This window comes from Bolinopsis microptera, chromosome 8 (genome assembly GCF_026151205.1).
Source record: "Bolinopsis microptera isolate Bmic1 chromosome 8, MBARI_Bmic_1.0, whole genome shotgun sequence".
NCBI lineage: Eukaryota > Metazoa > Ctenophora > Tentaculata > Lobata > Bolinopsidae > Bolinopsis > Bolinopsis microptera.
In genome coordinates, this window is record NC_087079.1 from 7568498 (window position 1) to 7595975 (window position 27478).

At 36.9% G+C, this 27478-nt stretch overlaps 1 protein-coding gene across 2 annotated transcripts in view; it reads right to left on the bottom strand.

Moving 5' to 3' along the window:
- Window positions 1–1468: 1468 nt before the first annotated feature.
- LOC134819532 (eukaryotic elongation factor 2 kinase-like) overlaps window positions 1469–27478 on the bottom strand; it is a 44030-nt gene continuing 18020 nt past the window's right edge. Inside the window, exons 2-18 of one of the 2 annotated variants that reach the window (XM_063829517.1) lie at window positions 27110–27238; window positions 22294–22422; window positions 22041–22177; window positions 21692–21787; window positions 19832–19995; window positions 19360–19439; window positions 11461–11656; window positions 11094–11168; window positions 10694–10794; window positions 10254–10370; window positions 9814–10029; window positions 8944–9076; window positions 4036–4088; window positions 2756–2856; window positions 2531–2613; window positions 2242–2335; window positions 1469–2058 (exon numbers count right to left, since the gene is read on the bottom strand). In XM_063829517.1, the coding sequence (XP_063685587.1) occupies window positions 1941–2058; window positions 2242–2335; window positions 2531–2613; window positions 2756–2856; window positions 4036–4088; window positions 8944–9076; window positions 9814–10029; window positions 10254–10370; window positions 10694–10794; window positions 11094–11168; window positions 11461–11656; window positions 19360–19439; window positions 19832–19995; window positions 21692–21787; window positions 22041–22177; window positions 22294–22422; window positions 27110–27226 (2010 nt within the window). In that variant the 5' untranslated portion in view covers window positions 27227–27238 and the 3' untranslated portion in view covers window positions 1469–1940. The remainder of the gene's footprint in view (window positions 2059–2241; window positions 2336–2530; window positions 2614–2755; window positions 2857–4035; window positions 4089–8943; window positions 9077–9813; window positions 10030–10253; window positions 10371–10693; window positions 10795–11093; window positions 11169–11460; window positions 11657–19359; window positions 19440–19831; window positions 19996–21691; window positions 21788–22040; window positions 22178–22293; window positions 22423–27109; window positions 27239–27478) is intronic. The other variant, XM_063829518.1, reaches the window with a different exon arrangement.

The following is a 27478-nucleotide window of genomic DNA, read 5'->3' on the forward strand; positions in this document are numbered from 1 at the left end:
AAGCACAGGCGCGACACGAACAGGCGGTCATTGACCAGTCACAGCTCTCAAGTTTTCAAACGATCCAATCAGACGCCTCTAATTGAGGTCAGGTGATGTCGTATTTAATAGTTCGTCGGCAGATGTTTGTCAGGGGCTGATTGTTTGATAAGCAGCGCGTGTTTTATAAAGTTGCTATTTGAATGACCTATTAGCCAGCAGATCTCAAGTGTTCCTGTCACGTGACACTACCACGTCACTGGTTCGCTGTCACGTGATGCCCTCTGTCTGCTTCTGGCAGGCACGGTAGTGCTATCCAGGCTTTGAGTCAAACGGGCCGAGTAGAAACAGGAGCAAGGTGGTTTAAAATAATCTCTCGGATGAATTTAGGAATGGTTTTGTTTCCGTAGAAATAGAATGATAGAATAATGGTTATAGAGGTCAACCCGTTCAGCATTACAAGCTCAACTTCAAGAAATTCTTATTTTCTTGTTAAACCAGGTTTTACAACTTTGTTAAAGATACTGAACTAATATGTAATAGGCGCGGTGAAGCATAATTATAAACCTTCTCGTATGATTATCATTGAATCAAAATTGTAAATTTGAACAGAAGCGTCTAGAAATTATGCATGTGATGATTGATTAAGAAATTTAAAATGTACTGAAGTCGAAGGATAGCGCCACGTACTGAACTGTCGCAAGCGTTTTGAAAAGGGAGGAACTATCCACATTCAATAGTGACCATCATGGTATCTTCATAATACGTACATGAGTTTATCTGAGGTATACTTCAAGGTGTGCTTACAGGCAACAACAATGAATAAGGAGCTCCCTTCTGCCCCTATCTGCAGTAGCTACCCTCTACAGTGAGTACTAATGACAATGCACAGGTAGTGGGATGCAGATACAAGCAAGTTAAAATTGATCTTTGGCTACATGATAAGTACAGTTTATCAATAGTGGATATGATTGAGCTGAGTAAACTGACCTCAGAAAACAGAAAAGCGAATAATAACTGCCCACTTTCTCTTTAATGAAATTGAATGGCTAAATCCGAATGACCATGATTTGGCTATTTCACGATTCATCATCTACCATGATACATGAGAGATTTTTAAAAATCGATTCATATCTTTTTGAGCTCTATTACTAATTGATATTCTGATTTAAGCAGAATGATTCATAAATTCTTGATATCATGGTTTAAACAGTATCAGTAAGTGTACCATTACAAATGTAGCGTATTTTAAGAATTGTATCAAGCCAGGAAAGTTACTGCATGTCAAACGAAGATCTTAATTTCTTTGAGATGACCGAGGCTATCTGTCTGTATAACAATGTCACACAATGACGTCACACAATGACGTCACACAATGATGTCACGAAAAAGACAAATATGTCACGCAGGAGGAAACGATTCGAGAAATGAAGAAAGTTTACCTTATTTCACTGACATCCGTAAGTTAGAGACAAGTTATACAACAGGCTCATAACTAATACCAAATATATGAAGGAAAAATGTAAAACAACTGAAAGCTTTGTTTACACATGCTTAAAATAGCAAATGGAAAATATAAATCTGTACCGGGGTTTTAATGAAATCCGGGACTCTCTAAGTCTAAATAAAAAATATCATACGGTGGACCAAAATCAAGAATAAGAAAGTTTAAGTTGAATTTCAACAAGAAAATTTAACATAAATGTTTTCATTGTTGATTAGTGATTCCATTTTGGGCCGCCTTCTTCTTAAACTTAATAATGGTAATTAAACCGTCCTCAGGACGAAAATAAAAGCTGCAGTTACCGTTTCAATAGGACAAAATATTAAAATTTAGTCCCAAAAAAATGTAACTTGACGTCCAAAACGTTTGGTCTTTAAAATGACTTGCAGTCAGGGTTTTAGTTTCGGCAAAGTGACGTCACAATCTGAACGTGACGTCACGATGAAATATGATGTCATCACTCCTCCTCGCACTCCGCCCAGACCTCCTCAGCTAGCATGAACCACTTGTTGGCCAGACGGCCGTTCATTGCTGACATGGCGGTCTCTGCAGCCTCAGTGAACAGGTAACCTGACCTTAAATTAAAATATAAGTTAAATTTAACAGCTCATATACTGCAATTAGCAAGGTGGGTTACCAAAAATTGAACAGAGCAGCGAGAAAATAGGGGTTAATTTCTCTCCTTTCTGCTTTAAAAATATTCATTATTACATTAATAATTAATGTTATCCATTGTAAGTGGCAAATACCACACATACTTGAGAGGGTCCTTGTTGAGACCGTGTCCCCCGTGTTGAAACATTTCCGCTATCTTAGCCAGAATCTGGTATGTTGGTTCGTGTGTGTCCATATCTGGGAGGCGGGAGATTCTTGTTCAGTTTTTGTTTGTGCTGCATTGAATCTCGAGACTTATGCTAATTATATGCTAATTGTATGCTAATTATATGCTAATTATATGCTAATTATATGCTAATTATATGCTAATTATATGCTCGACCTCATTAGAAAAATGTATTTTGATTTTTGGCAACTGAAGAGTTTGCTTACCTGAACCAGCGGAAGAACATTCGGTGTATTTTCTGTAGTATTTCTCAGCTTTAACCCAATTCTCCTCGACCCCATACAGTCCTCTGAATATAAGAACGGAAATTAAACATGATTTCAAAAAGGAAATCTGCCAGTTTATTTACCGTCAGCTGTTTTGAGATGAATTCGGAAATTTCACCCTCAAGATGTTGATCAAGAAATAATTCTCACTCTAAAGTGACTCACAGATGGTAAGCCTGAGCGACGTTCAATATTGCTGTGATAGTTCCATGTTTTGCAGCCTTTTCCATGTACATAATACCTTCACTCTCACTCACGAGATTATCCTGAAAATTATTATCTGTGGTAATAACAATTGATTTTAATTCGAAAGTTTCACTTTCAAATATCAATACATTATGGTGTATGGACTCTTATTACATCAATGCTTCTTCATACTGACCCAATCACGAACTTATTCATTAAATATTGAAAGGTGAGTTCAAAAAGGTAACGAAGAACTTTTATGAATAGAAAAATGGCAAAATTTAAAGTTTTGCAGATAATATGAAATATCCACTATGAATCTTGTTCAGTTCGAATGTCCTCTGTGCAGAATTTTGCAGTAAGAATTTATTAGTAGTGGGTGTATGACTAACATGAGGTTAGAGATCGCTATAGACTTTACGCTATGAGCTATGAATGTGATTCTTAGGTACTGACTACCTAAGCGGGAGCAGTAGCAAGCCCAGTCTGTTAGACTGTTCAACGTCAAATCTATAACTGCACGCATTTATACGTACGTGGCAGTCATAGATCAGACATTGCATTTTGGTTGCCCGCGTAGTACATAAAAGACACGAGTTGTTTACTAGAATAAGAAGCTTCGAGAACGTCCCAGTTGTTCCCTTCTTTCACATGCGAGTAAAAATAGCAAGACATCGTTTAAAGTATAATACACGTCATTCTCCATTATTCTAGGAGAATCAGGAACGGACATGTCACATGGAATCCAGGAGGTCTAAAACCGAGAGGAGCTTATATAAGGTAACTAGTTCACACATTATGAGGGTTCCAATTTCACACACTAGTCTTGAAATGCTACCATGATTAGGTTAAAAGAGAAAAGTATAGTTTGTAGTTGGGAGACTACAGCGTAGCTGTATAGGTTTGGGTAAAGGTCGTATCGCAACAAATGCCCTGCTAAAGGAACGGATTTTGATACCTGAAATTTAGGGAAAAGAATCGGCGACACTTCAAAGACGCCAAATTGAAACTCTTTTCGCAATTCGATGCAATTCAATTTAATTAATATCGCCGTTGGTGACATTCGATCAAAAATCAAACGAACAAGTTTGATTATTATCCTAATAGTTAGAGAGTAATATAATATTTGTATTTTACAGTAAACATTTGCCTAAAAACCGAAAGGTTGATTATTGAAAATAACAGCACTGCTATAACACAACTGCATTAATATCCAACAAATAAAACATTGATATAGCAATAGTATTTTAAGAACTTACGTTGAGCTCCAATTCTCTCAGCTCGTCGTGGTAGATGTTCAAATGAAGACAAGCTGAAAATTAGATAAATTAAGATAACTTTGTAAATTAGGAGTTATAACTAATTTATTATTTAAAATTTTTCAGTCGAGCAAGCTTATTCATGAAACGAGCCATTCACGCACTCTAGTTCGACAACTTACGTTTGCCAGAAATCACCCCTGTCGAGTGTCGAACTTCGGTACGTGTCGACTGTCGAACTAGAGTCCAGGTAGCGTACTCTAGTTCGACAAATAGTTTCTGCTTGTGGTCCAACGGCTATTGCCGGGTCCTTATCATAGGATCACAGGGTTCAATAGCAGGTGCACGAGATCAGAAATTTCGAAACGTTTAGGTAATCTTAAAACCTATTTATTGATATCAAGCAACCAGCGGTTGGAAATTTCAGAACCATTCAGTATAATCAATAATATTAATTGCAATTCTTCTACTTTACAAGCGTACTCTACAATCTATATCTATAAAACGGAGTACGAGTTACATGGGGCCACTTAGTCTACAATAATAGTGCTAACTAACAATTAAGACTCCGGTCAGTAAGGCACCAGATTGTTAAGTAGTTATCAAATTAGCAATTGTCTCAATCAGCTACCAATAAGATAAAATAATGACGATGTTTACATTACACACATAGTACATATTAGTTATGTTTCATTTTAAAGCCGTATCGATTTTCTATACACATACTAAAAATCAAATGCGTAACTAAAACAGAAATGAAATTACAGAAGTTTTAAATTTGTTGTCAAAAAACGAACTTTTAGGGGTGTTTCTAATGACCAGGGTCTTATACAGCATGAGATACGTGGCAAGCAAACCGCGGGGGCAGGGGGCACGCCAATCCCGATACTGAATCCACGGCGCTCTTTTCGAATTGAAGCTTCTCGTGAGAGTAGCGAGCAATAGAGTAGCAAGCTAGGTAAATTTATATCCCGCTTATATCAACAACCAATATCATGATAATAAAAATTGCCGATGTGATATTAATCCCATGACAAGCACTGGTGCTACTCATATAACTGCTTAACTGTTGGCGTTGCTGCACGCTATCGAATCACACAGGCATTTGATTCATTGATTCATGATTGGGATAACAACTACAAGCTCGAATGGTATACCATAATTATACATAATTATATAACCCATGAAGGTACAATACTACAATAGTCGTATAGAACATTCCTCTAATATTACCGTTACTTCTGACTCACGGAACGTTATCAAAGTTCATATATGCTACTCAAAATTGTTCGATAAAAAACTAAATTCAAAGATATTGTGAATTACAAAATGTATCTTCATGAATATCTTTCTTGTCCAGTCGAAGTTCTCTTGTCGAACTTTAGTACGTGTCGAACTAAACTCCAGGTAGCGTAACCTAGTTCGACAGAGTCGAACTTTAGGGTTTGTAGAACTACAGTACGTGTCGAACTAAAGTACATGTACCGAAACGAACGAACTTGTAAACAAAACTTAAAAAATAACAAAAAGTTCAAAAATTCCAAACAACAGCTACAGCTCAGTGTTGATTGCAGCAATGTACAGATGCTTTAGATATTTGATGGTTAAAAATATTAAATTGTATGTTATTCCGTGCCGATATCATAGGCAGTCCCTTTCTCTCCCCACCAAAACGCACTCTGCGGACACATCTTGATGATCAAAATTTATGATTTACAATTGTTCAGTCGAGCAAGCTCATTCATGGCTTGTGAAAAATAAATTAAACGAAGGAACTTGTAAACAAAACTTTAAAAATAACAAAAACTTCGAAAATTCCAAACAACAGCTCAGTGTCGATTGCAAGTGCTAAGCTCCTGCATAACCAGCTGCGTCACTTTTCCCAGGAAGTTGCGCTCGTCGCACTCAGCGGACACCTCCTGCACTGCACCGGAGCGCGTCGCACTCTGCGGACACCTCCTGCACTGCACCGGAGCGCGTCGCACCTAGCAACTCCTCCCAACTCACCACAACGTCATGTACCAAGTAACTTGCTAGCCGGCTGCATCTACCGTCGTAGTACATCGCAGCAATATCTTCAATGCGCAGCGCGCGTGAGAACACATTCAGTTGGTATATCTCCCCGCCAAATGCTTGGTTCACATCAAAACCACCGCCCAGTGAATCCTGATCTTGTCCGACAATTAGAGTGCCACAAGAATTGTTGAGCCTGGAAGTGGTAGTCACGTGGGACTTAACGAGGACCCCGTTCACGTGGAACTCCATCAGACTTGAAGCGGAGCTCCATACCAAACAGAAGTGATACCATTCGTTCTTCAACAAAACCAAGTCAGTCCACTCCATAACATCTGTGTTACCGACTACGTTATGGTACCAGTCGGATAACATGAGCTCGTTGAAGCGCCCCGGTACTGCGTAGCTGAACCAGATGTGCTGGGCGCGCGGGTCCAGGAACTTCTTCATCCATGTACACACGGACACAGCGGTGGTAACTTTAGAGAAGTCAGGGTTTAGCTTTATGTAGTTGTTGGTGGATACCTTCTCGGGGAACCTCAGGTAACTTTGGAGAAGTCAGGGTTTAGCTTTATGTAGTTGTTGGTGGATACCTTCGCGGGGAACCTCAGGGTTTAGCTTTATGTAGTTGTTGGTGGATACCTTCTCGGGGAACTTCAGGGCTTTGTTTAGAGAAGTCAGGGTTTAGCTTTATGTAGTTGTTGGTGGATACCTTCTCGGGGAACCTCAGGGTTTAGCTTTATGTAGTTGTTGGTGGAGACCTTCTCGGGGAACCTCAGGGTTTAGTTTTATGTAGTTGTTGGAGGATACCTTCTCGGGGAACCTCAGGTAACTTTGGAGAAGTCAGGGTTTAGCTTTGTGTAGTTGTTGGTGGATACCTTCGCGGGGAACCTCAGGGTTTAGCTTTATGTAGTTGTTGGTGGATACCTTCTCGGGGAACCTCAGGGTTTAGTTTTATGTAGTTGTTGGTGGATACCTTCTCGGGGAACCTCAGGTAACTTTGGAGAAGTCAGGGTTTAGCTTTATGTAGTTGTTGGTGGATACCTTCGCGGGGAACCTCAGGGTTTAGCTTTATGTAGTTGTTGGTGGATACCTTCTCGGGGAACCTCAGGGCTTTGTTCCATTGGTCAGTGTCGGCAAGGGAACCGGCGATAAGACAGAGAAACAGGACAGCAAACATTGTGGGTACGGTGAGAAATAAAATTAATATGGTTGAATCTTTTAATCAAAAGTTGGGAGTTCCGCCGTCCCATATAATGTGCAAATTATCCGTTCATTCGTTTCATTCTCAAACGTAATTAAGTTATTTTTTAATCAAAAGTTGGGAGTTTCGCCGTCCCATATGTGCAAATTATCAGTTCATTTAATGAACATGTGGCGATTTAATAGAATTTGGGGGAACCAACCCGTTATGATATTAACAATCAGGAACACCTCAGACTTTTTGCATCATAAGTAAGACTAGAATGATCTAAATCCAATATTCTAAACATTCAATACCTTCCTTCCCCCCCCCCCCCCCCTCATAGGCAGTCCCTTTCTCTCCCCCACCAAAACGTGTGTAATGGTGTGTAACGAAGTGGCGGTGTATAATAAACGACCTCAATGGAGATTATATTGAAAGTAAATTAATCGCAGGTCGATAATTCACAACAGTTTTATAGCAAATAATCTTGTAATATCCTGCATATCACTATGAATATTCGCATAATTAATCCCAGTGAGTACGTGATTTTAGCTTTCCCTTAGCCCTACTCCAGTTCGCATATATATATACAAGAATTGCGCACTGCAAAAAGTTCGTTATTTTCAACATTTTAAAAACTTGCAACGTTTCAATGCGTGCTAAGACCAATATAGCAAACATAGTGGGTAAGGTGAGAAAGACTCCTTAAACGTAATTAAGTTATCTTTTAATCAAAAGTTGGGAGTTTCGCCGTCCTATCTGTACAAATTATCCGTTCATTTAATGAACATGACGTGGCAATTAAATAGAATTTCGGGGAACCAACCGGTTATGATATTAACAATCAGGAACACTTCAGACTTTCTGCATCATAAGTAAGACTAGAAAGATCTAAATCCAATATTCTAAACATTCAATACCTTTGGTTTTATAGCAAATCTTGTGATATCCTGCATATCACTATGAATATTCGCATAATTAATCCCAGAAATGAGGACATCGCCAGTTTTGTAATAATAAAGGGCACTTTAAAGCGGTAAATGGCTACACAATATTTTGTCTGCAGCCTGTAAGGGGCCTGGCCTGTGTAGTGTGTACGTGATTTTAGCTTTCCCTTAGCCCTACTCCAGTTCGCATGTACAAGAATTGCGCACTGAGAAATGTTCGTTATTTTCAACATTTTAAAAATTTGCAACTTTTTTTTAAAGCGTGCTAAGTATTATGATTTATAAATATTCAAATAAGCAGTCAAAGAAACGAAGTGCTACCCTTAAATGGTCAGGACTAATTCTTCTGACTTTCATTTTGCTTATTAATTCCTTGATAATCTAACTATTATCGAAATCAAGAAATTAGGACCCTAAAATAAGTGAACGTACCAAGCTGTACATTGTCAAAAATTCAAAGAATGTACAGTACAAGGTACCTTTAAATTAGATGTACAATGAGTACACTCTTCTACAGTTAGGAATAGTTTACAAGGCATTTCAACACTGAATTTGATATGATGCTAACTAGTAGTAGAAGCAACAGTAAAAGTATAGTAAAATTAGTAGCGTTTGTAAAAGTAAGAGAGCCAATAAAAGCAACAGGTAAATTAATAGTAACAGAGAAATTAACCAAGTATAAAGAATATTATTAATATTATGAGCATAATATAATCATAGTTATTAGTATTATAATTATATAATTAAGTATAAATATCAAACCTAAAGTGAACTCTGCGATGCTGAGACCACAATCCGCGGCTGTCTTCAAATGGAACAGAGCACTCTTGTTATCAGCCGTTTTATCCTCTTCAAACCGTCCCATGTAGTGGTAGAGAGCCAGATCAAAGTGCACCTGTCAGAGGTTAACAGACTTCAAACACAAGGAAATATTCTTAAAAGGGCTGTTCGTTACGATGCCGAATGAGATGACATTAATTGAAGTTCTTTGAAGAGGACCTCAAGTGATTATCTGACATGAAAACATCCAGTTTTTCTATATTATCCTCTTATTAGCTAATTAAATGCAGTTGCTATAGATATCTGCTGGTTGAAAATATTGAATCAAATGTAATTCTGATATCTTATCGGAGATGAATGCTGCCTTGTTCATTCTAGTGTGTTTCTTACCATATTATAATATGTATTGTGTTATGCATAATCGGGATAATCTTAATATTCACGTGCATATTATAAACATTACAATTCTGTATTCTACAATTATACTAGTTTATACACTGTTTAACGAGATTTATCATAATATATTTATCATAATATGAGCCAAATTTCTGATTTTTGTTTCGAATGTTCAAGTATATCTACTAAAATTACCATATCCTCTCCGCGAATTTTATCTGTAAGTTTGAGATTGGATAAAAGCGCGGCATTATTTTTAGGTCAATGAAGATATCCTGACTTTAATGTGAAAATATAGCTTTCTAAAATGATTCGGTGAAACTATTTTACAAGTAAGAGGGCTAATAGCATGATTATTAATATGTACTTAAAGTACCACATAGTATAGTATGTAATGTGTATGAGCTGTATATCGTATAATCTTCACTATAAATTAAAATAAAGAAAAGAAGTAACCTGTCCCAGTATGGTAGCCCGTTCCTCCTTCTCCTTAATAGGAGCCCTTGTGTCCATTATATCGCTAGTACTGATATCGCACGTGTCGCTAGTACTGATATCGCACGTGTCGCTAGTACTGATATCGCACGTGCGCTTGCGCGAGCTGGTGGCTTTCATCACACAGGAGGGACGCCTGTTGTTTGAGCCGTACAGCTGTGATCTTTTTAGCTCCTCCTGGTTGAGAAATGTAAGGGTGGTTTAACCAGATTTAACAATGAATTTAATAAAGATTTTATAAGCCAACCATGTATTTATTCTGTGAATAACTAAGTTACAAAAGTCACGTTTGAAAAGCACGTGGACCAATAATAATTTCACAAAAGCTTTTATGTAATAGAAATTTCGATATTACTTATTTTAATTATAATTGATTATAATAAATTTAAATTAGAACATACTGTGTCCCAGGCCTGATCGGGGGTATCTTCAGGAGCATCAAAACTGCTAGACGGCAAGCGAATCTTTGGTATTTGCTGCCCCACTCCACCAACATTGTTCAGGTTAAACTGGTTTTCCTGGTAATTGTTATCACATGCTATTAATGTTACAGATAAACTATTGGAAAATATCGTGTCTTATTATATCAGGTAACAACGTTTTTGAATGTGATAGAAATGACCTGTTGGATATTCCGCCGGTTTAAGGCACTAACAAGCTTTGATATTCGACTTAACAGCTCAAATTTCTAAATTTTATAAGTATAATATGAATAGTGAATATACAATTTTCTATTCTTAATAAACAATTTCCACGCCGTTGTCCTATCATTGCAGAATTATGCTAACAAGTCATGAGAGTATGTTGGAACCTCGCCAAAAAGTTGAAACAAATAAAGTACCTTTCTACCGATAGAACCCTCGTCAATACCGCTGTCAATAAAAACATCCCTCTCAACTGTAGACTTCCCCTCACTTTCCATAGAGCTGAGCGAGCTACTCCCTGTCACGTGGGTTGTATGTTAATTGTCACGTGATTTGTATGTTAATTGTCACGTGGGTTGTATATTAATTGTCACGTGATTTGTATGTTAATTGTCACGTGGGTTGTATATTAATTGTCACGTGATTTGTATGTTGATTGTCACGTGGTTTGTATGTTAATTGTCACGTAAATTGTAACATTTGTAATGTTTTTTTTAATAACAACTTTTCTTGAGGTTTAAAAACCTTAATTTGAATCGTTTAACGAACCAACGAATCCTTTAAAATATCCTAATTTAAATTGTAAAACAAACTTACTCAGGCAAGTTTTTCCGTCCCCAGTAGTGGTTGTTCGTTTCCTCTCCTTGGTAGTTAAATCGAACCTGCTTAGTCCTGGGGAAAAGGTCAAAGTAAGGTAAAAGTTATTTTTATTCTATTATTAGTCATCACTACGCTCTAAATTATTGAACAACTATTGAACAATTATAGAACAACCTCCCATTTCACTTACAAAATCCATTGATGACGTTAAAATGTACCCGATAATCTTAAGTTATAAATAAGCATATCATAATTTTATGTATAATACGCCATGAAGCTTAATAAGCTAATATATTACTGCAATATATTACTGTCACATTGCAGCCACAAACCTACTATAACCCAAAGATACAAAAAGCCTCACCTAAAGCCTCACATATAACATTACAGCGGTGTGTGTTGAAAAAGAGAGCAATACCCTTAGTGGCCAGATTACCACTCCCGTACCCCTCCCCACTGTAGGTGTGTATCTGGGGGTCCGTGTACAGGTCTCCTACTCCCTGTACATCTACCACCATGCACTTGTGCCCCGACGCTTCAAACGTAAAGTGGGAAAATGCCTGCGGAGGGAATTGTGTGAGGGAATGCCTGCGGAGGGAGATGTGTGAGGGAATGCCTGCGGAGGGGGATGTGTGAGGGAATGCCTGCGGAGGGAGATGTGTGAGGGAATGCCTGCGGAGGGAGATGTGTGAGGGAATGCCTGCGGAGGGAGATGTGTGAGGGAATGCCTGCGGAGGGAGATGTGTGAGGGAATGCATGCGGAGGGAGATGTGTGAGGGAATGCCTGCGGAGGGAGATGTGTGAGGGAATGCCTGCGGAGGGAGATGTGTGAGGGAATGCCTGCGGAAGGAGATGTGTGAGGGAATGCCTGCGGAGGGAGATGTGTGAGGGAATGCCTGCGGAGGGAGATGTGTGAGGGAATGCCTGCGGAGGGAGATGTGTGAGGGAATGCCTGCGGAGGGAGATGTGTGAGGGAATGCCTGCGGAGGGAGATGTGTGAGGGAATGCCTGCGGAGGGAGATGTGTGAGGGAGTGCCTGCGGAGGGAGATGTGTGAGGGAATGCCTGCGGAGGGAGATGTGTGAGGGAATGCCTGCGGAGGGAGATGTGTGAACTACATGTTGGATGCCAAATTAGTAATGTACAGAGTGATAGTTATAATTAGGGTGCAACTGTAATCGGTTGAATGGGTTTTGTAAAAGAATAGCCATCATGGTCTTTTAACAGCTGTGGAAACGTTAATCTGATTCTAAATTCTAATAAGGTTCAGATACGATAAATCTAGCGGTCGACCTCATGACCAGAAAAGTGGCCGTATTTCTTATTTGAAATCTAATTGTGAGTCTAGCACATGATCAGATAATGCTGGGCTCTTAGAGTGTTATATTACAAACATCGCGTGACTCTGCTACTCTCGACTGTGTGAGGTCATCACTCTGTGTTGTTCCTTTCTCTGTGCTTTGTTGTAGCCTTGGATCTTAAATTTAACTTACTTTTTCATTTTCGAATTCGGTCGCCGAACGTGAGGTGCGATCTGTGTCATTTTTTGATAATTGGGGGTCGTTCACATATTACGTAATCAATATTTTAGCAACTTTTACCCCTCTACCCCCTCCGTAATCAACCGTTATCAACCGTTATCAACCGTAATTAAGACCCCCCCCCCCCTCCTGACAGCAATATTACGTAATTATGGCCTGACCCCCGGCCCCCCCCCCCCCCCTTGATTTTTTCCCCTAGAAAACACTTTTCTCTACGTCTCATGCTACCCTTATCATGCTATCATGATGAGCCGACATCATTGTTATGATATCCGCCAACCACCTTCTAAACTACTTACCATTAGTATTAGTATTATAGTCGGATATTCGATCTATTTCTAAATTTTATCACTATCAGAGTGCAATTGAGTGCAATTTGAATTCAATATTGTCACATTTTTATTATTCTAGAGGGCAAAAAAGAAAATTTTGAGTACGTAATCAACGACCACCCCCCCCCCCCCCTCCCCCGTAATCAACCGTAAGCATTTGGAAACCCCTCCCCCTCGGCTGATTACATAATATGTGAACGACCCCTTGATGTCTAATCATATTGTCTGATTTTCCTAACCAAATACAAATAATTGCTCCCTACTTTCATACTATCAATAAATAATATATATTATATTGATACAATATACAAATTATTGAAAAGTATATTACTCCCACTTCTAGTTATGGAAGAAACAATTCTACTAATGCTGAAGGATGAAGATCCCCTCAATGTTTCCAAGCAGTTACTTGTTGCTGATAGCGCAATGTTTCGCTATCTAATAGAAGAGATGCACCAAGTGGAACTCGAATTTGATGATTTCTTGGCGGAAAATGTAACGCTGTTTATCACTCTGTTGGATGATAGGGAGCTGGGGAATGTACATAACGGAAACTTCAGGGAGTTAAATAAACTTGCGGAAGTATTTGTTATAGATTGGATGAAGGAAGAGTGTAGACAGTGGTTAAAGAAGAAGGCGGAATGTGCAAGGACGGTTTGTGTTTGAAGAATGCATGTACACTATCAGGAAATGGGATAATAAAGCTATGATGAACGTTTTATTGTCGGAATTAACGCATCAAGACAACTCGTCTTTTGTGTTGGAATATATGACGGGTTTAGATGAACAGGACACCGGTCAAATAGACAATATGATAGTTCTCGGAGGGAGCAATACTGAGCCGTTCCTTCGTACTATTCTAGCGAACTTGGAAGGAAAGGTGAAACTGGACGAGAATTTGAAGTATCTCCTCCAGCAGATGAATCTAGCCCTGAGTTTCGAACAAAACAAGGAACTTTATCTTGAGGTTTATAAGACAATTGAAAACCTACCAGAAATATCAGTAGGTGATATAAAATGTGTTCTCCAGTTGTCGACGAAAACAACTTCATTAGTCAGTTCCCGTAGTGAAGCAAGAAGGTTGAGAACTACTGAGGTGGATGATACGAAGAAATATGTAGACTTAGTGATCAGTTGTAAAAAGATAACAGATATCACAGACGCAGTTCTGGGTAACAAGGTGACGTCTGTGTTTGTTGTTGTTGAACTGCTGCTCCGTGTTTACTACATCAAAACACCCAGTACAGAGGAGACACGAGTATTCATGACAACACTAGAGGAATGTTGCAAGGAGAAAAAACTGCAGAAAGTATCGAAAATATTTTTGGGAATAGTAATCAACGCCTGAAACTATTCTCCAAAAGTACAAAAGGTTGAACTTATCGCAATTTTGAATGAGATAACGAACAATGATAATCTCTCAACCCACCATGAGAACATACTCATTAAAAGTGATCAGTATATCGACGTGTCACCAATATCAGCACAAAGATTAGTCAGTACTGTGAAACATGCTATGACAGGAGATAAGAGTATGCCAGTAGGTACTGTGTACAAGCGTCTCTTTACATTCCGACATCCCAGCACAGTGGAGTGTACAGAAGCTGGTAAATGTGGTTTTATATTAAGAGGCAGTAAACAAGACGAGGATAGTTATATAGAAGAACTGTCTACTAACAGTGAAGACTACGAGGGTACAGGACTACATCTACACGATGTCGTGTCTGGTAGTGACATGTACAGGTATAGCTGTATAGGATATGCTCAGGTAACACAGCTCCTGATAACATTATTCAAGTGGCAGGACGGTGGTGGGGGTGGGAGTGGTGGTTACCAGATGTAACTAACTGGGTGTATAAACAGCACTGTGTTGAGTATGACATATCTGATTACGTTGTTACTAAAAGATAACAAGTTCGATTTTAAAACAGAATTAGTATTAACTATTAGCTAGATATACAATTCGGCTCGATTTCGTAATATCAGAGTATCAGTTAGATCAATATTTATTTAGTTTCTTTTATAGTTCATTTAGTAGTTTAGTTCAAATACTTGAAAATTGCACGTAATTTTCTTGTATTTTACTCTTGTACAGAACGTGTTGAATGCAAAATATTGGGTATGCGTGCCAATCGCTATGTTATTTTAGTTGCATGATTCAAAATATTCAATGTTGTTGACAGTATTGTGAACTATTTTCAGTTTCGTAAATGATTTTAGTGAATAACACTAGTAGCAGTATATTGACAAATCAACACAAATTATTTGTAAGAATGACATTTTATTGTTCTACTTTCAAAACGTTACAATTACTAGCAGGAACCCGTATAATATAACCCTAAACGGTGTCAAGACTCAAGAGACTAAAATAATTATTACCTATTTAATTGGCGTTTTTGACACCACTTGGGGGTCCAAATTTTGGGCTCTAAAATCATTATTCCTTGGCCAATTTTTATTTTTTCATGCTGATTTGTAGGCCATTAAAGCATTTGACCCAGTCAAAAAAGTTTCAGTTGTATATCTTTTACGGTTTTTGCAGAAAGTCGCGTTAAAGTTGATGCCGTGGTGTCAGTAAAATGGCACAGATATATATATATATATATATATATTTTGTAGCTGTACTCCTACACATTAAAAGTCGGTGTTGATTAGATCTTCGAAATAAGTCTTTGCATCATTTTATTAAACATCGTTATCTGAGATAAAATTGTTCTAAAAGCAACTGGAATATTCACAAATCTTTAAAATAACTTACAAACTAGGAAAGAAAAACAAGTCTTAGGAAGACGTACAAAACTATGTGACTTAAAACGGTACAAAACTAAAATATACTGAGTAATAATCAAACGAAAAGAATATATATATATATATATGTAGCTATTACCTTGCTAGTTATGAGTAAATTTTTGCCTTCCATCAATTGAGTGCAGCTTTCAGTTTCAAAATTTTCAGTTTATTCAGATTTTTCGTTTTCGATATTGCAAATTTTTAATAAATCATGTTCAGATTATGGTGATAATGGATGTAAAGGTACTTCAACCGAATTAACAATCCAACCGTGTGTATGACGTGTCCCAGTAGCCAATCATAATATATGTATTTCTACCGGTGGCACATACTGGATGGCGGTTAGATGAGTACACTACTCTCACAAGCATCTCGAGTCTCTCGGTGATCCTGCCTCCACACCACACTCAGTCTGGACTCCCTTCCGGCCGACCGAACTATTTTCCTAATATCTCCTAATATAACTTTGATCGAACAAGCCTAAATTCATGATGCACTATAAACTTGATTTGAGACAGAAATTTTAGACAATTTATCTGCTTACGTGTAATTTCAAACTCTTATCAGTTACCATGTCTTTTATCTAATTTTTATCAGCAGATTTATAAATCTGCTGTTCATTTGTAGCTATTACCTTGCTAGTTATGAGTAAATTTTTGCCTTCCATCAATTGAGTGCAGCTTTCAGTTTCAAAATTTTCAGTTTATTCAGATTTTTCGTTTTCGATATTGCAAATTTTTAATAAATCATGTTCAGATTATGGTGATAATGGATGTAAAGGTACTTCAACCGAATTAACAATCCAACCGTGTGTATGACGTGTCCCAGTAGCCAATCATAATATATGTATTTCTACCGGTGGCACATACTGGATGGCGGTTAGATGAGTACACTACTCTCACAAGCATCTCGAGTCTCTCGGTGATCCTGCCTCCACACCACACTCAGTCTGGACTCCCTTCCGGCCGACCGAACTATTTTCCTAATATCTCCTAATATAACTTTGATCGAACAAGCCTAAATTCATGATGCACTATAAACTTGATTTGAGACAGAAATTTTAGACAATTTATCTGCTTACGTGTAATTTCAAACTCTTATCAGTTACCATGTCTTTTATCTAATTTTTATCAGCAGATTTATAAATCTGCTGTTCATTTGTAGCTATTACCTTGCTAGTTATGAGTAAATTTTTGCCTTCCATCAATTGAGTGCAGCTTTCAGTTTCAAAATTTTCAGTTTATTCAGATTTTTCGTTTTCGATATTGCAAATTTTTAATAAATCATGTTCAGATTATGGTGATAATGGATGTAAAGGTACTTCAACCGAATTAACAATCCAACCGTGTGTATGACGTGTCCCAGTAGCCAATCATAATATATATATATATATATCGTCTCGCTTTATATATAGTAAGATTGGCTATCTCAGATCATAAGTAGAATTTTGACATGATTAATAAAAATTAAAAACAATAACGTTCGTATTCTTTCGTATCAATTATGAAATTTTCGAGAATTAGTGGCAGATTTGGTTTTCTGAACTTATTTTTTCGCGATGTTTCTTCAAGTGTTTTATGAGGTTGCTATTTGCTATCTATTTTGTGCCCGATGAAGTCAGCAAGCAGGTTAGCATGTCTTCAATAATATCCCTAGTAACCAGCTGCTTGTAGAATCTGTCTTAAGGTCTTAATACGGGAAATTCCAAACACTTTTAAAATCTTGTTTTTCAACTACTCCTCCCACAGATTCCACAAATATAAATTATAATGATTTATCAGTTGTAGTAGCCTGTAGTAGCCTGTAGCAGCCTGTAGCAGCCTGTAGCAGCCTGTAGCAGTCTGTAGCAGTCTGTAGCAGCCTGTAGCAGCCTGTAGCAGCCTGTAGCAGCCTGTAGCAGCCTGTAGCAGCATGTAGCAGCCTGTAGTAGCCTGTAGCAGTCTGTAGTAGCCTGTAGTAGCCTGTAGCAGCCTGAAGTAGCCTGTAGTAGCCTGTAGCAGCCTGTAGCAGCCTGTAGCAGCCTGTAGTAGCCCCTGTCAACAAGATGTGAACATCTCGCCATCTAACCAGAAACTTCACGGTCAATTAGCTCGCCCAGTAAGATTATAGTGCCCAGGTGTGTACACTGTACCTGTAGTATAAAGCCAATTATATACACATAATATATAATTTATCGGCCGGGTGGTGTAGTGGTAACACGGTCGCCTCCCAAGCAGAAGACCTGGGTTCAAATCCGGTCGGATGCAAGTCGGCTAGTAACCAAGCTGTGATTTGGTACAGCTTCGGCTGGTGATACACACTCTCTGGCTCGTAGGACTAACCCCCGTCCCCCCTACAGCTAGTATAGTGCCTCGGCACAGAGTGGCTTAGGGTTACTGAAAAGGAGATAAGCACCTCAGGCCATCCCAACGTTCGGGAGAGACCTGGCCTTGTATCTTGTTGTTGTAATATATAATGAGGGGCACTCAGAATTAAATTGTGTTCTGTTTGGAATGAGCGAGGTCATATTTTCGCACCGTTTTAACTACGAAAATGTGTTTTCGAATATAATAGGCGGGTTTATACTTTTGCATTTCAACTGCGATAGTGAAGTCCCGGCCGTAGGCACGGGTTACACTAGTATACACATTACACATAATACCAGTCCGACATGTTATGCAAATGAGATGATCACCTGTGAGAGGTACAAATCTCCAGGTGGTCCAAACTTCTTCACTGGTCTAGAAGTCTGAATACTTCTTCACTGTTCTAGAAATCTCACATACCCTCTCATAGTTTGATGAGGGCTAACTCTTAGACGCTCTAAAGTCACGACAATTCGGCTTCATGACAGAGTTGTGTATAATATTATACATATTTATATTCCATTCGGACACGAAGGGAAACACACCATGTTCGGCTTGAATCCTTCGTAAATATATATATATATTATGATTGGCTACTGGGACACGTCATACACACGGTTGGATATATATATATATGTATAAACTACATCTTTACAGCCTAACAAATTATTTGTTACATAGTAGTGATTAGTGTTGAAAGCATTATAATTGTAGTATTAGATTTTTGGTATGATCGAGATTGATTGCTAATATATATATATAATATAATATATAATATGATTGCGCTTGGAGAGAAATGTTACCAGTGCTCTAAAACGCTCTATTATATTAGTATATTAATGAGCTTACACATGGTAAGAGGGTACGGACCTCTATGAAATTGTAATGAGACTTTCGTTTAAATACTCGACTTAATCTGAGCCAGGTTTTGAACCGATCAGGGTTGCTTCACTTCTTATCACATTCACATTATACAGTCAGTTTGGTATGTAGCTGTACTGTTATGTAAGTTGAGTAAATATTTAATCTAATAACAACAAATTATTTCTAACAGCAGACAATATTAGTTACATTTTATTAATGCTTTTCAAACAAAGTTAAAACGAATTCTTCATGTATAGTAGTGCATCCTGGGTTTGGACAGGATATGACCCGTTTAAAATATTTCCATCACGTTACATTACATAATTCTCAATAAATGTAATAGATTTGTAGTGTTGTAATTAGTATTATGATTTTAATACGCTATCAGTTACCTGGGGAGTGTTCCGGCAAATATGCTGAGAGTTGCTTTCCACATAACCACTGTTGGAGTTGTACTTCACATACTCACCCTCTGAAACACGTACAAATTAAACAGTGTTTCCCTCTGAAACACGTACAAATTAAACAGTGTTTCCCTCTGAAACACGTACAAATTAAACAGTGTTTCCCTCTGAAACACGTACAAATTAAACAGTGTTTCCCTCTGAAACACGTACAAATTAAACAGTGTTTTGTAGCTTCAAGCTGAAATTATTGAGAAAACATATATATGGGGGGGGGGGGATAAGCCTGGCCCATTGATACCCATGCCCATTTGACCAAAAGTTGAGGAATAAATGGGCATAATTTTCATAACTTAAAATTAAAATTAAAAATTTCTCACAATAGGTGGAAAAAAGTCCAAAATCGCCGAAAAAGGGGACGTTTTTCTCCCCTTTTCGACTCTCGGAAGCGTGAACCTACCTATAACAGACTCCACGTGATACAAAGGACTGTCGGGCCTATCAACAAGCTCAACTATCATCATCTGCATGATGTCTATCTTCTTGGGAGGATTAGCTTTGTTGTATTCCTCAGACCAGAATTTTGCGTCCATTTGCAGCTGAATGTCGTCAAAATACGCCTGTCTGTAACGATCATTTTCAATATTTTGAAGCATACTGAACGTAAGGTAAAATACTAGACACATAATAATAACAACAAATATAATTTATTAAGGTGCTTTTAATTTAGAATAAGGATTAAGGAATGCTGCCACACATTAATAAGTGTATTTAACAACACTAAACCCTATCTGTTGGAATAACATGTGTTAGTGTGTTTTAGACAAGTTTCCAACAAATGCTGTATAAAACTAGGAAATAAAACAGTCTGGACACTCGAGTTTACTTCCAGACTTCTTTACTCTTTTACATAATACAGTGTAGTGATTAATATTACCCCACATAATTAATTAATTGATTAATTACCCACATAATTAATTAATTGACTAATTACCCACATCGAACAACTAAGTTTGTCACAAATTTCTTCCAATCGAGATCAGCTGATCAGAAAAAACTTCAAATGCACATGCAAGAGTTTCAATAATCGTTATCCTTGATTGGGCTTTGTAATAAAATTCATTCACAGCAGGCAATACGAAATTGCAATTTACATGGTCGTATGTTGATCTGATATCGATACAATATTGTGACTGTGTGATTATATTATAAAGTTACAGCTTCAGCATTAAATTTGCGCACAAATAATTAACATTCAGACATTCAGCTAACACTTTTAATCATTGACACTTTGACAGGTATAACACAATTTTTATTATTTGTTATATATTATTCCTAAATGATAAAATATTCATAATATTGTGATTTGCGAAGTTATCATCGTTAATCTTTATAATATTTGGATATACATTATACATACATTAATTATTTTATGTTTGAAAAGTTCATCGTATATTTATAGATGGTTTTACTTGATTCCCCTATTATATTATCAAGCTATCAAGGGAAGTTTAGAGTGTCAGTTATTTATAAAAGAAACGATTACAATTTTGAATTTATATCACATTATCATTATCCTTTTTTAGATGGAAACATACCAAATAATTTGTTTTATGGAATATTTATTTAGCAAGAGTTAATCCGACACTAAATGGTTTTAAAAAAGTGTTACTGAACTCTTAGGTAAAGTGGTTGAACAAGGATTTAAGTTAGCTGCATTGCCCAAGTTTGCAAAGTTTTATAAATCGAAATTAAATATATGGGGAAAATATGGTAGTGACATTTATGATGAATTTATCGAAATGCTTCAATCACCTAACATTATTTTGTGATTTTTATTGTCATATGTTAACTTTTTATTAAGTTATAAAGATACTTTTATAATATTAATTGTTTGATTATTTGCGATTAATTTGTATTGATTTATTGTTTGTGACTTACAAATTAGTAATCAATGATTGACTAATCATTGTAGTATCGTTTATAAAATTATTGTTAGAATTTAAATTTATATGAAGAATTTAAATGTATTATGAAGAAACACGATTTTGTAGATTCATTTATTGCTTGTTTAATTTGTATTAATTGTGCTTCTTGATTTATTATTATCTGTATCTGAGATTCTGTGATTAAATATATTTTGTTGATTATAATGTAATGATTGCATAATTTATGGTAAATTTGTTATATTTCAGTATAGGTGTAGCCAGTCAACACCCTGGCTCCAAAATATGAAAGACTTGTTTTGATTCTAAATGATAAGCTCGAACATATCTGAAACACATATTAAAAAACATAGTAAGGAAACTAATCAACCAACCTATCAACAGGACTCAAATACTTTTTGACTACTACATTGGAAAAAGGCATATTCCATTCTTCTTTTTTATCTTTGTGAGCAAAATCAGCTATACTGCTAAAATAAATTTCACTATTAATTAGCTGAAACAATAAATCACAATAAATAGCTGACAATGCTGCAAAAAATCAAGTTTCTAAATCTACTAGCTTGGAATAAGAATACAACCTCGTTGAACGAAGAATTTGCACATGAATCAGTAATAAAAGTAAGATTAGCTTCACAAGATCAGTAGTTACTATAAATCATTTACTACTGAGGCGATAATCACAAAAAAAGCGCTGACTCAAGAAAATAGTTTTCAATCTACCTGTCTGATTCTTTGAAGTACTTTTTAGCCACAACATTGGCGAAAGGTAGATTCCAATCTTCTTCAGCACTTCTTGCTGCAAACTTGGACAGCTTTTTAGCTCGAAAACACTCTCTCATTGCACCATTGGCGAAGGGCTGCAATGGTATTTATGATAGAATTTCCTATTTGAATTACTAGCATTAGAACAGGTACATCCTTCTAGAATTGGTAAATTTATTTTTTAACTTCTAAAGAAAGAAGAATTGTCTACCTTTCCATCAATCCTAACTTCTACTTCATCAGAGAAGAATTCCCTCTTAGTCATATCATAGCGCCACCTCTTAGCTCTTTCAATCGGGAACTGCTCAATAATGTATGCCCATTGATCTTCTTGGTGTGTCTAAACAAGTAGCACCGTAAACAGTTTATATATTGTTAATTTCCTTAAACTATTAAACAACAACAGCTCTTGCCTGAAATACCATCATATCTATGTCTCCTAGTCGTTACACTATTCCATAATCCCCATAACCCAAGCCTGAAACTTTCCTAATCCCACAAAAGTATAGTTGCCGTTGTGTTACACAAGGAAGCGAATATTGCCTTTACCCCGTCAACTATCAGTTCATCTGCAGTATGACTAGTATGCAAAAGCCCAAAATTATCCTAAGTTGCTTGAAATTGGTATATCAATTTTATGAAATAATCATGAAATATGTCACTGCGCACTGTGCCCTACATAGACTGAAGGATATCTGGAAATCAAAACTCTCAAAGATTAAGATACGATTGTTCATAGCGGCTTATGAGTCAGTAATGCTCTACAGATCAGAAACCTGGACACTGACAAAGGCTCAAGAGAAAAGTTTGGACATACACAAAGATGCTGCGTATGGTGCTGGGTATCTCATGGAAGAACAAGGTCAGCAATATAACTTTGTATGGTAGCCTAGGCTGGCAAAGGAGTTACGAAGCAGGAGATTAAAAATGACGGGACACTGCATCAGACATCCTGAGCTTCTTGCCCGTGAGTCTTATGGGAACCTATGCATGGTAGAGCACCAATACCATGCATAGGTTCCCATAAGACTTAATCACTGCTCTGAGCACAGCAAGGACGGCCAAGACAAAGCTACTTGTCTATGTTACTGAAGGAAGTTGGGAAAAATTCTAGAGAAACTGCGAACCCTGATGCGGGACAAGGATATAAAGAGGGGGTTATCTGGCGTAGATCGGACTTAGTTTACATAATTGATAGCTTTTCTTGATATTGCTCTATAATTACATTTATATCTCTCCCGGCCATTGGTTCCGAGATTTGGTTGATCTTTGTTTTCTTGGGCGCCCTCCTTGAAGTCTTGTTGTTGTACATACATCTCCTGATTTATCCTGTACTTACCTGTTTATTTCATTTTCTGGCGTGAGCTGTCCGCCATGCTACGGTACGAGAAACAGCGGCAGTGCAAGATCCGGTTCTAAGAGATTTTTATGGTCGCGAAGAATCTCGCCAGGCTACACTGCGTCGGTGGGAGAACTATTTAGGTTCATGACATCTAACGCCCGCCCAATCATGGCAGCCCCATGACAATAGGTTGATGTCCGACCCGTTGTCCTTGGCCTATCTCGAGTCGTTGGGTCTAGGCGGAAACGCCGAAAGGGATGATGTTACCTTCTTGACTTAAACGTAATGGTAAATTTTTCTCAAAATCCTTGAATAAATGGGTAACCCCTAGTAATGTCTTTTCTAGCACTTTTAGATGTTGCAATGGTAGAGGTTGTCTCACTTGCAACAGTTTTAATCCTGTTAATACATTTAGGAGCAGTACTTTTAATAATGATTTTATCTTTGGACATACAAATTTTATATTTAATTGTAAAACTAATAATGTTATTTATGTTATTACCTGTTCTACCTGTAAAAAACAATATGTTGGAGAAACAACTCAACCACTTCATAAAAGAGTCAATGGCCACAGAAATTGTGTCAAAGCCAAATCATCCACATTTTTATATGAACATTTTAATATTCCTGGTCACGTCTTCTCAGATGCTTCCATACAGATTGTAGATTATGTTGATTCTGACATGTCCACTGATGTCAAAAATGATTTACTTCTCCTGGAGGATTACTGGATAGAGAAGCTTGGGACAGCATTCCCTCTTGGTCTTAATGACAAGAAGAAAGGAACGGGCAACATCTCCCAAGATCGGGTTATGAATTATTTTAGTGGACAGATTGCTCGATACAAACGTGGCAGAGGGAATGGAAAGAAGAAAGTTCAGCCTAAGAAGTCTCTGGATACCATAGAGTCTGATATTAACAGGCTGAAAGATAACATCTCTTCAGAACATTCCATATACAAAACATTAAAATGTTATAGCTTATCAGATTTAGACACTCTCTACTCTTTGAGTCAATATAATTCAGGATTGATTTACAACGTATGTTCCTCTTTCTGTTCAACATTTTCCCCCAAATACCATCAGAACAAATCTGAATCCAGTAATAGAGAATTTATAATTGTTCCATTTAATTGCAAATTCATTGATAATCTTAACCTAAAATCTATTTTCTCTGACACTTCAGTCATTGATTTGCTTCCCATTTTGATTCAGTCTTTTACACCATTACAGATTTATTATGAGTATAATGATCCTATAAGTCTTTCTATTTGTAACTATGCTTCATTCTTAAAGAAACTTTCTATTTCTGATATTAAATCTATTTTAGGTAGTCCATGCGATTGTCACTCCTCCCCTTTCAATTATCCTCCTCATGGACATGTAGTTACTGGTAATTTAGATATTGTTGATAATGTTGAACTTAGGGAAGTACTTTCCTACGGTTGTAAATACAGAATTCCCACATTTAAATCTCCAGATGAGATATATATGTCAGTTACCGAAGCTGTCGATAAATTTATAAAATCAAAAAGTAGAAAGTACTGTCAAAAAGAAGTAAAGTTCAGCGATTGGAAGGAAAAAGTGTTATCAATAGTTTCCAATCGTATTGAATATTACAAGAAAAACTTTCCTGAAACATTTGAAATAAAAGAAAACACACTGGAAAAAGATGATGTTAAAAGAAGTCTTAAATTGCTGAAAAGTAAATACATTATTTGTAGTATCGACAAAGCTTCTGGTAATTTTTCATTTATTTGTAAAAAGTTTTATGTAAAAACTCTTGTCAATGAAATGGGTTTTGATCCTAATACTCTAGAATGTATAGGTAATGATACATATAAACCCTGTAGCGAAGACGAGACTCATTATGTCAATAAAATATCGGAGAGTCTAAAGGAGAGATTTAATGTACAAGTTGAAGATAAAAACTTGCGACTAGCACGCATCTTCTGGAACCCTAAGCTTCATAAGAACCCTTACAAGGCGAGGTTCATTGCAGGTGCCCGTATTTGCGTTACGAAACAACTTAACGTCCAAGTTAACTGTTGTCTGAAACTTTTGAGGAAATACTTCAAGAAATACTGCGAGGCAATCTACAACAACAGCGGTATAAACATGTTTTGGAGCATAGATTCCTCAAGTGAATTCCTTGAAGCTATCAAAAATAGCGATGTTTATAATATACAAGTATATGATTTTACTACTCTTTATACCAGATTAGACTTGATTGAAGTAGAGAATATGATTAATGAAGTTGTTGATTTAATATTTTCAGACCGTAATAGATATATTTGTATTTCTAAAAGAGACAGTAATACATGTTTCTTTTCCAATAAAACCTATGATTCTCATGCCTGCTTTAGTCAAGATGACCTAAAAGAGGCTGTTAAATTTATTATTTATAACACTTATGTCGTCTTCGGTGGGATTGTATTCATACAAACCAAGGGTATTCCTATGGGTGGAAATTCAAGTTCCCCTATAGCTGATCTCACTGTTGGCAAAAAGGAATTTAATTATATGAAACGTTTACTTCAGGAAAAGAAAATGGGATTAGCAAAGATATTATCCAATAATAAACGATATGTTGACGATTTATCTATTATTAACTACCTTTACTTTCATAAATTGATTAAAGATATTTATCCTAATTCATTGGAGATGGAGCGAGCTGGTTCCAATAATAAAATCATTAACTACCTTGATTTAAATATTAATATTTCCACAGAAGGACTAGAAATATCAGTGTATAACAAAACTGATGATTATAATTTTCATGTTGTATCCCTTACATTTCCTCACAGTAACATCCCAACCGAGGTTGGCTACAACGTTTTTTCAAGTCAAGTTCTTAGATATGGTAATGTTTGCACTAGATTGGATATCTTTACCTCCCATCTTCACAAAATATTCAAAATTCTAATTGATAGAGGATATAGCCGTGATAGACTGATTAAAGGCATTAAACGTTGTCTGAGGAAATATGATAACGTTTTCAGGAAGTTCGGTATTCTAGATGACCGTAACATTATTAAAGAACTCCCCTGATATCTTTTGATTTATTGAAACACGGGTACTAACTCTGCTAAACTGAACAAATTCTGAAACTTAGGTGAATAAGTGTACAACGTGCTAAACCGAAGTTCAGACTGACCAGTGAAAATGGGCGAGCGTACCAAGTGTCATTTTAATTAGAAGTTTTAGTCAGTGATTATTATTGAAGCTTGTAATTACAATATCTAATGCTCCTATAAATACTTTAATTAATTGTTTGTCCCGTTATTCTTTTTCCTTCCTCTTTTCCTTGTCATCCCCTTTAGTTTTAAGATTCTTGCTATAAATGGCTACGGCTAACACTATTAATGCTAAGTACCAAACAACAAGTGGGAGGTGGATCGTTGGTACCATTAAATCGATTTAACACCGCAATTCCAGTCGCAAGCCTGGGACCACTACTAGCATAGTCACAACATCTACAAAGCTGCCATATAGCCTGACTGACAATTTTCTCGACTGACTGACAATGTTTCTTCTTTTTCCCCATTTAGAATACAAAGATTAGTACATTTTAGCTTATGATTAATATTATATTTTTACCTATAGTTTACTTAGATTTCGACATAGTAATAGTAGTAGTATATGTCACTCCATAATACATAAGCATTGTTCATAACCAAACTTACATAATCTTGGACTACTTTCGAGCAGACTTTCCATTTCTTGGATGCTGAAAAGGTCCTTTTAGCTGGTCTTTTCTCGAAATCCGGCTGACCTGACTTCTCATCCAATTCCGTCACCATTCTCACATCAGTCTGGTCATAGTTAATTTTATGATTCAGTACATTAATTTTGTCAGCTTTAAAAATATAAGATTGTATCAACCCCTAAAGAATAAACAGAAATATAAAGAATTAGATTTGGAGGATAAGTTTTAATTAACTGATGAACAGGGGTGTAGAAAGTGGGGGGGGGCAGGGGGGCCATCGCCCCCCCCCCCCCCCCCCCCCATGAAATCTGGGCAAGGGGCCAAAAAGGGCCAACTTTTTAATTTA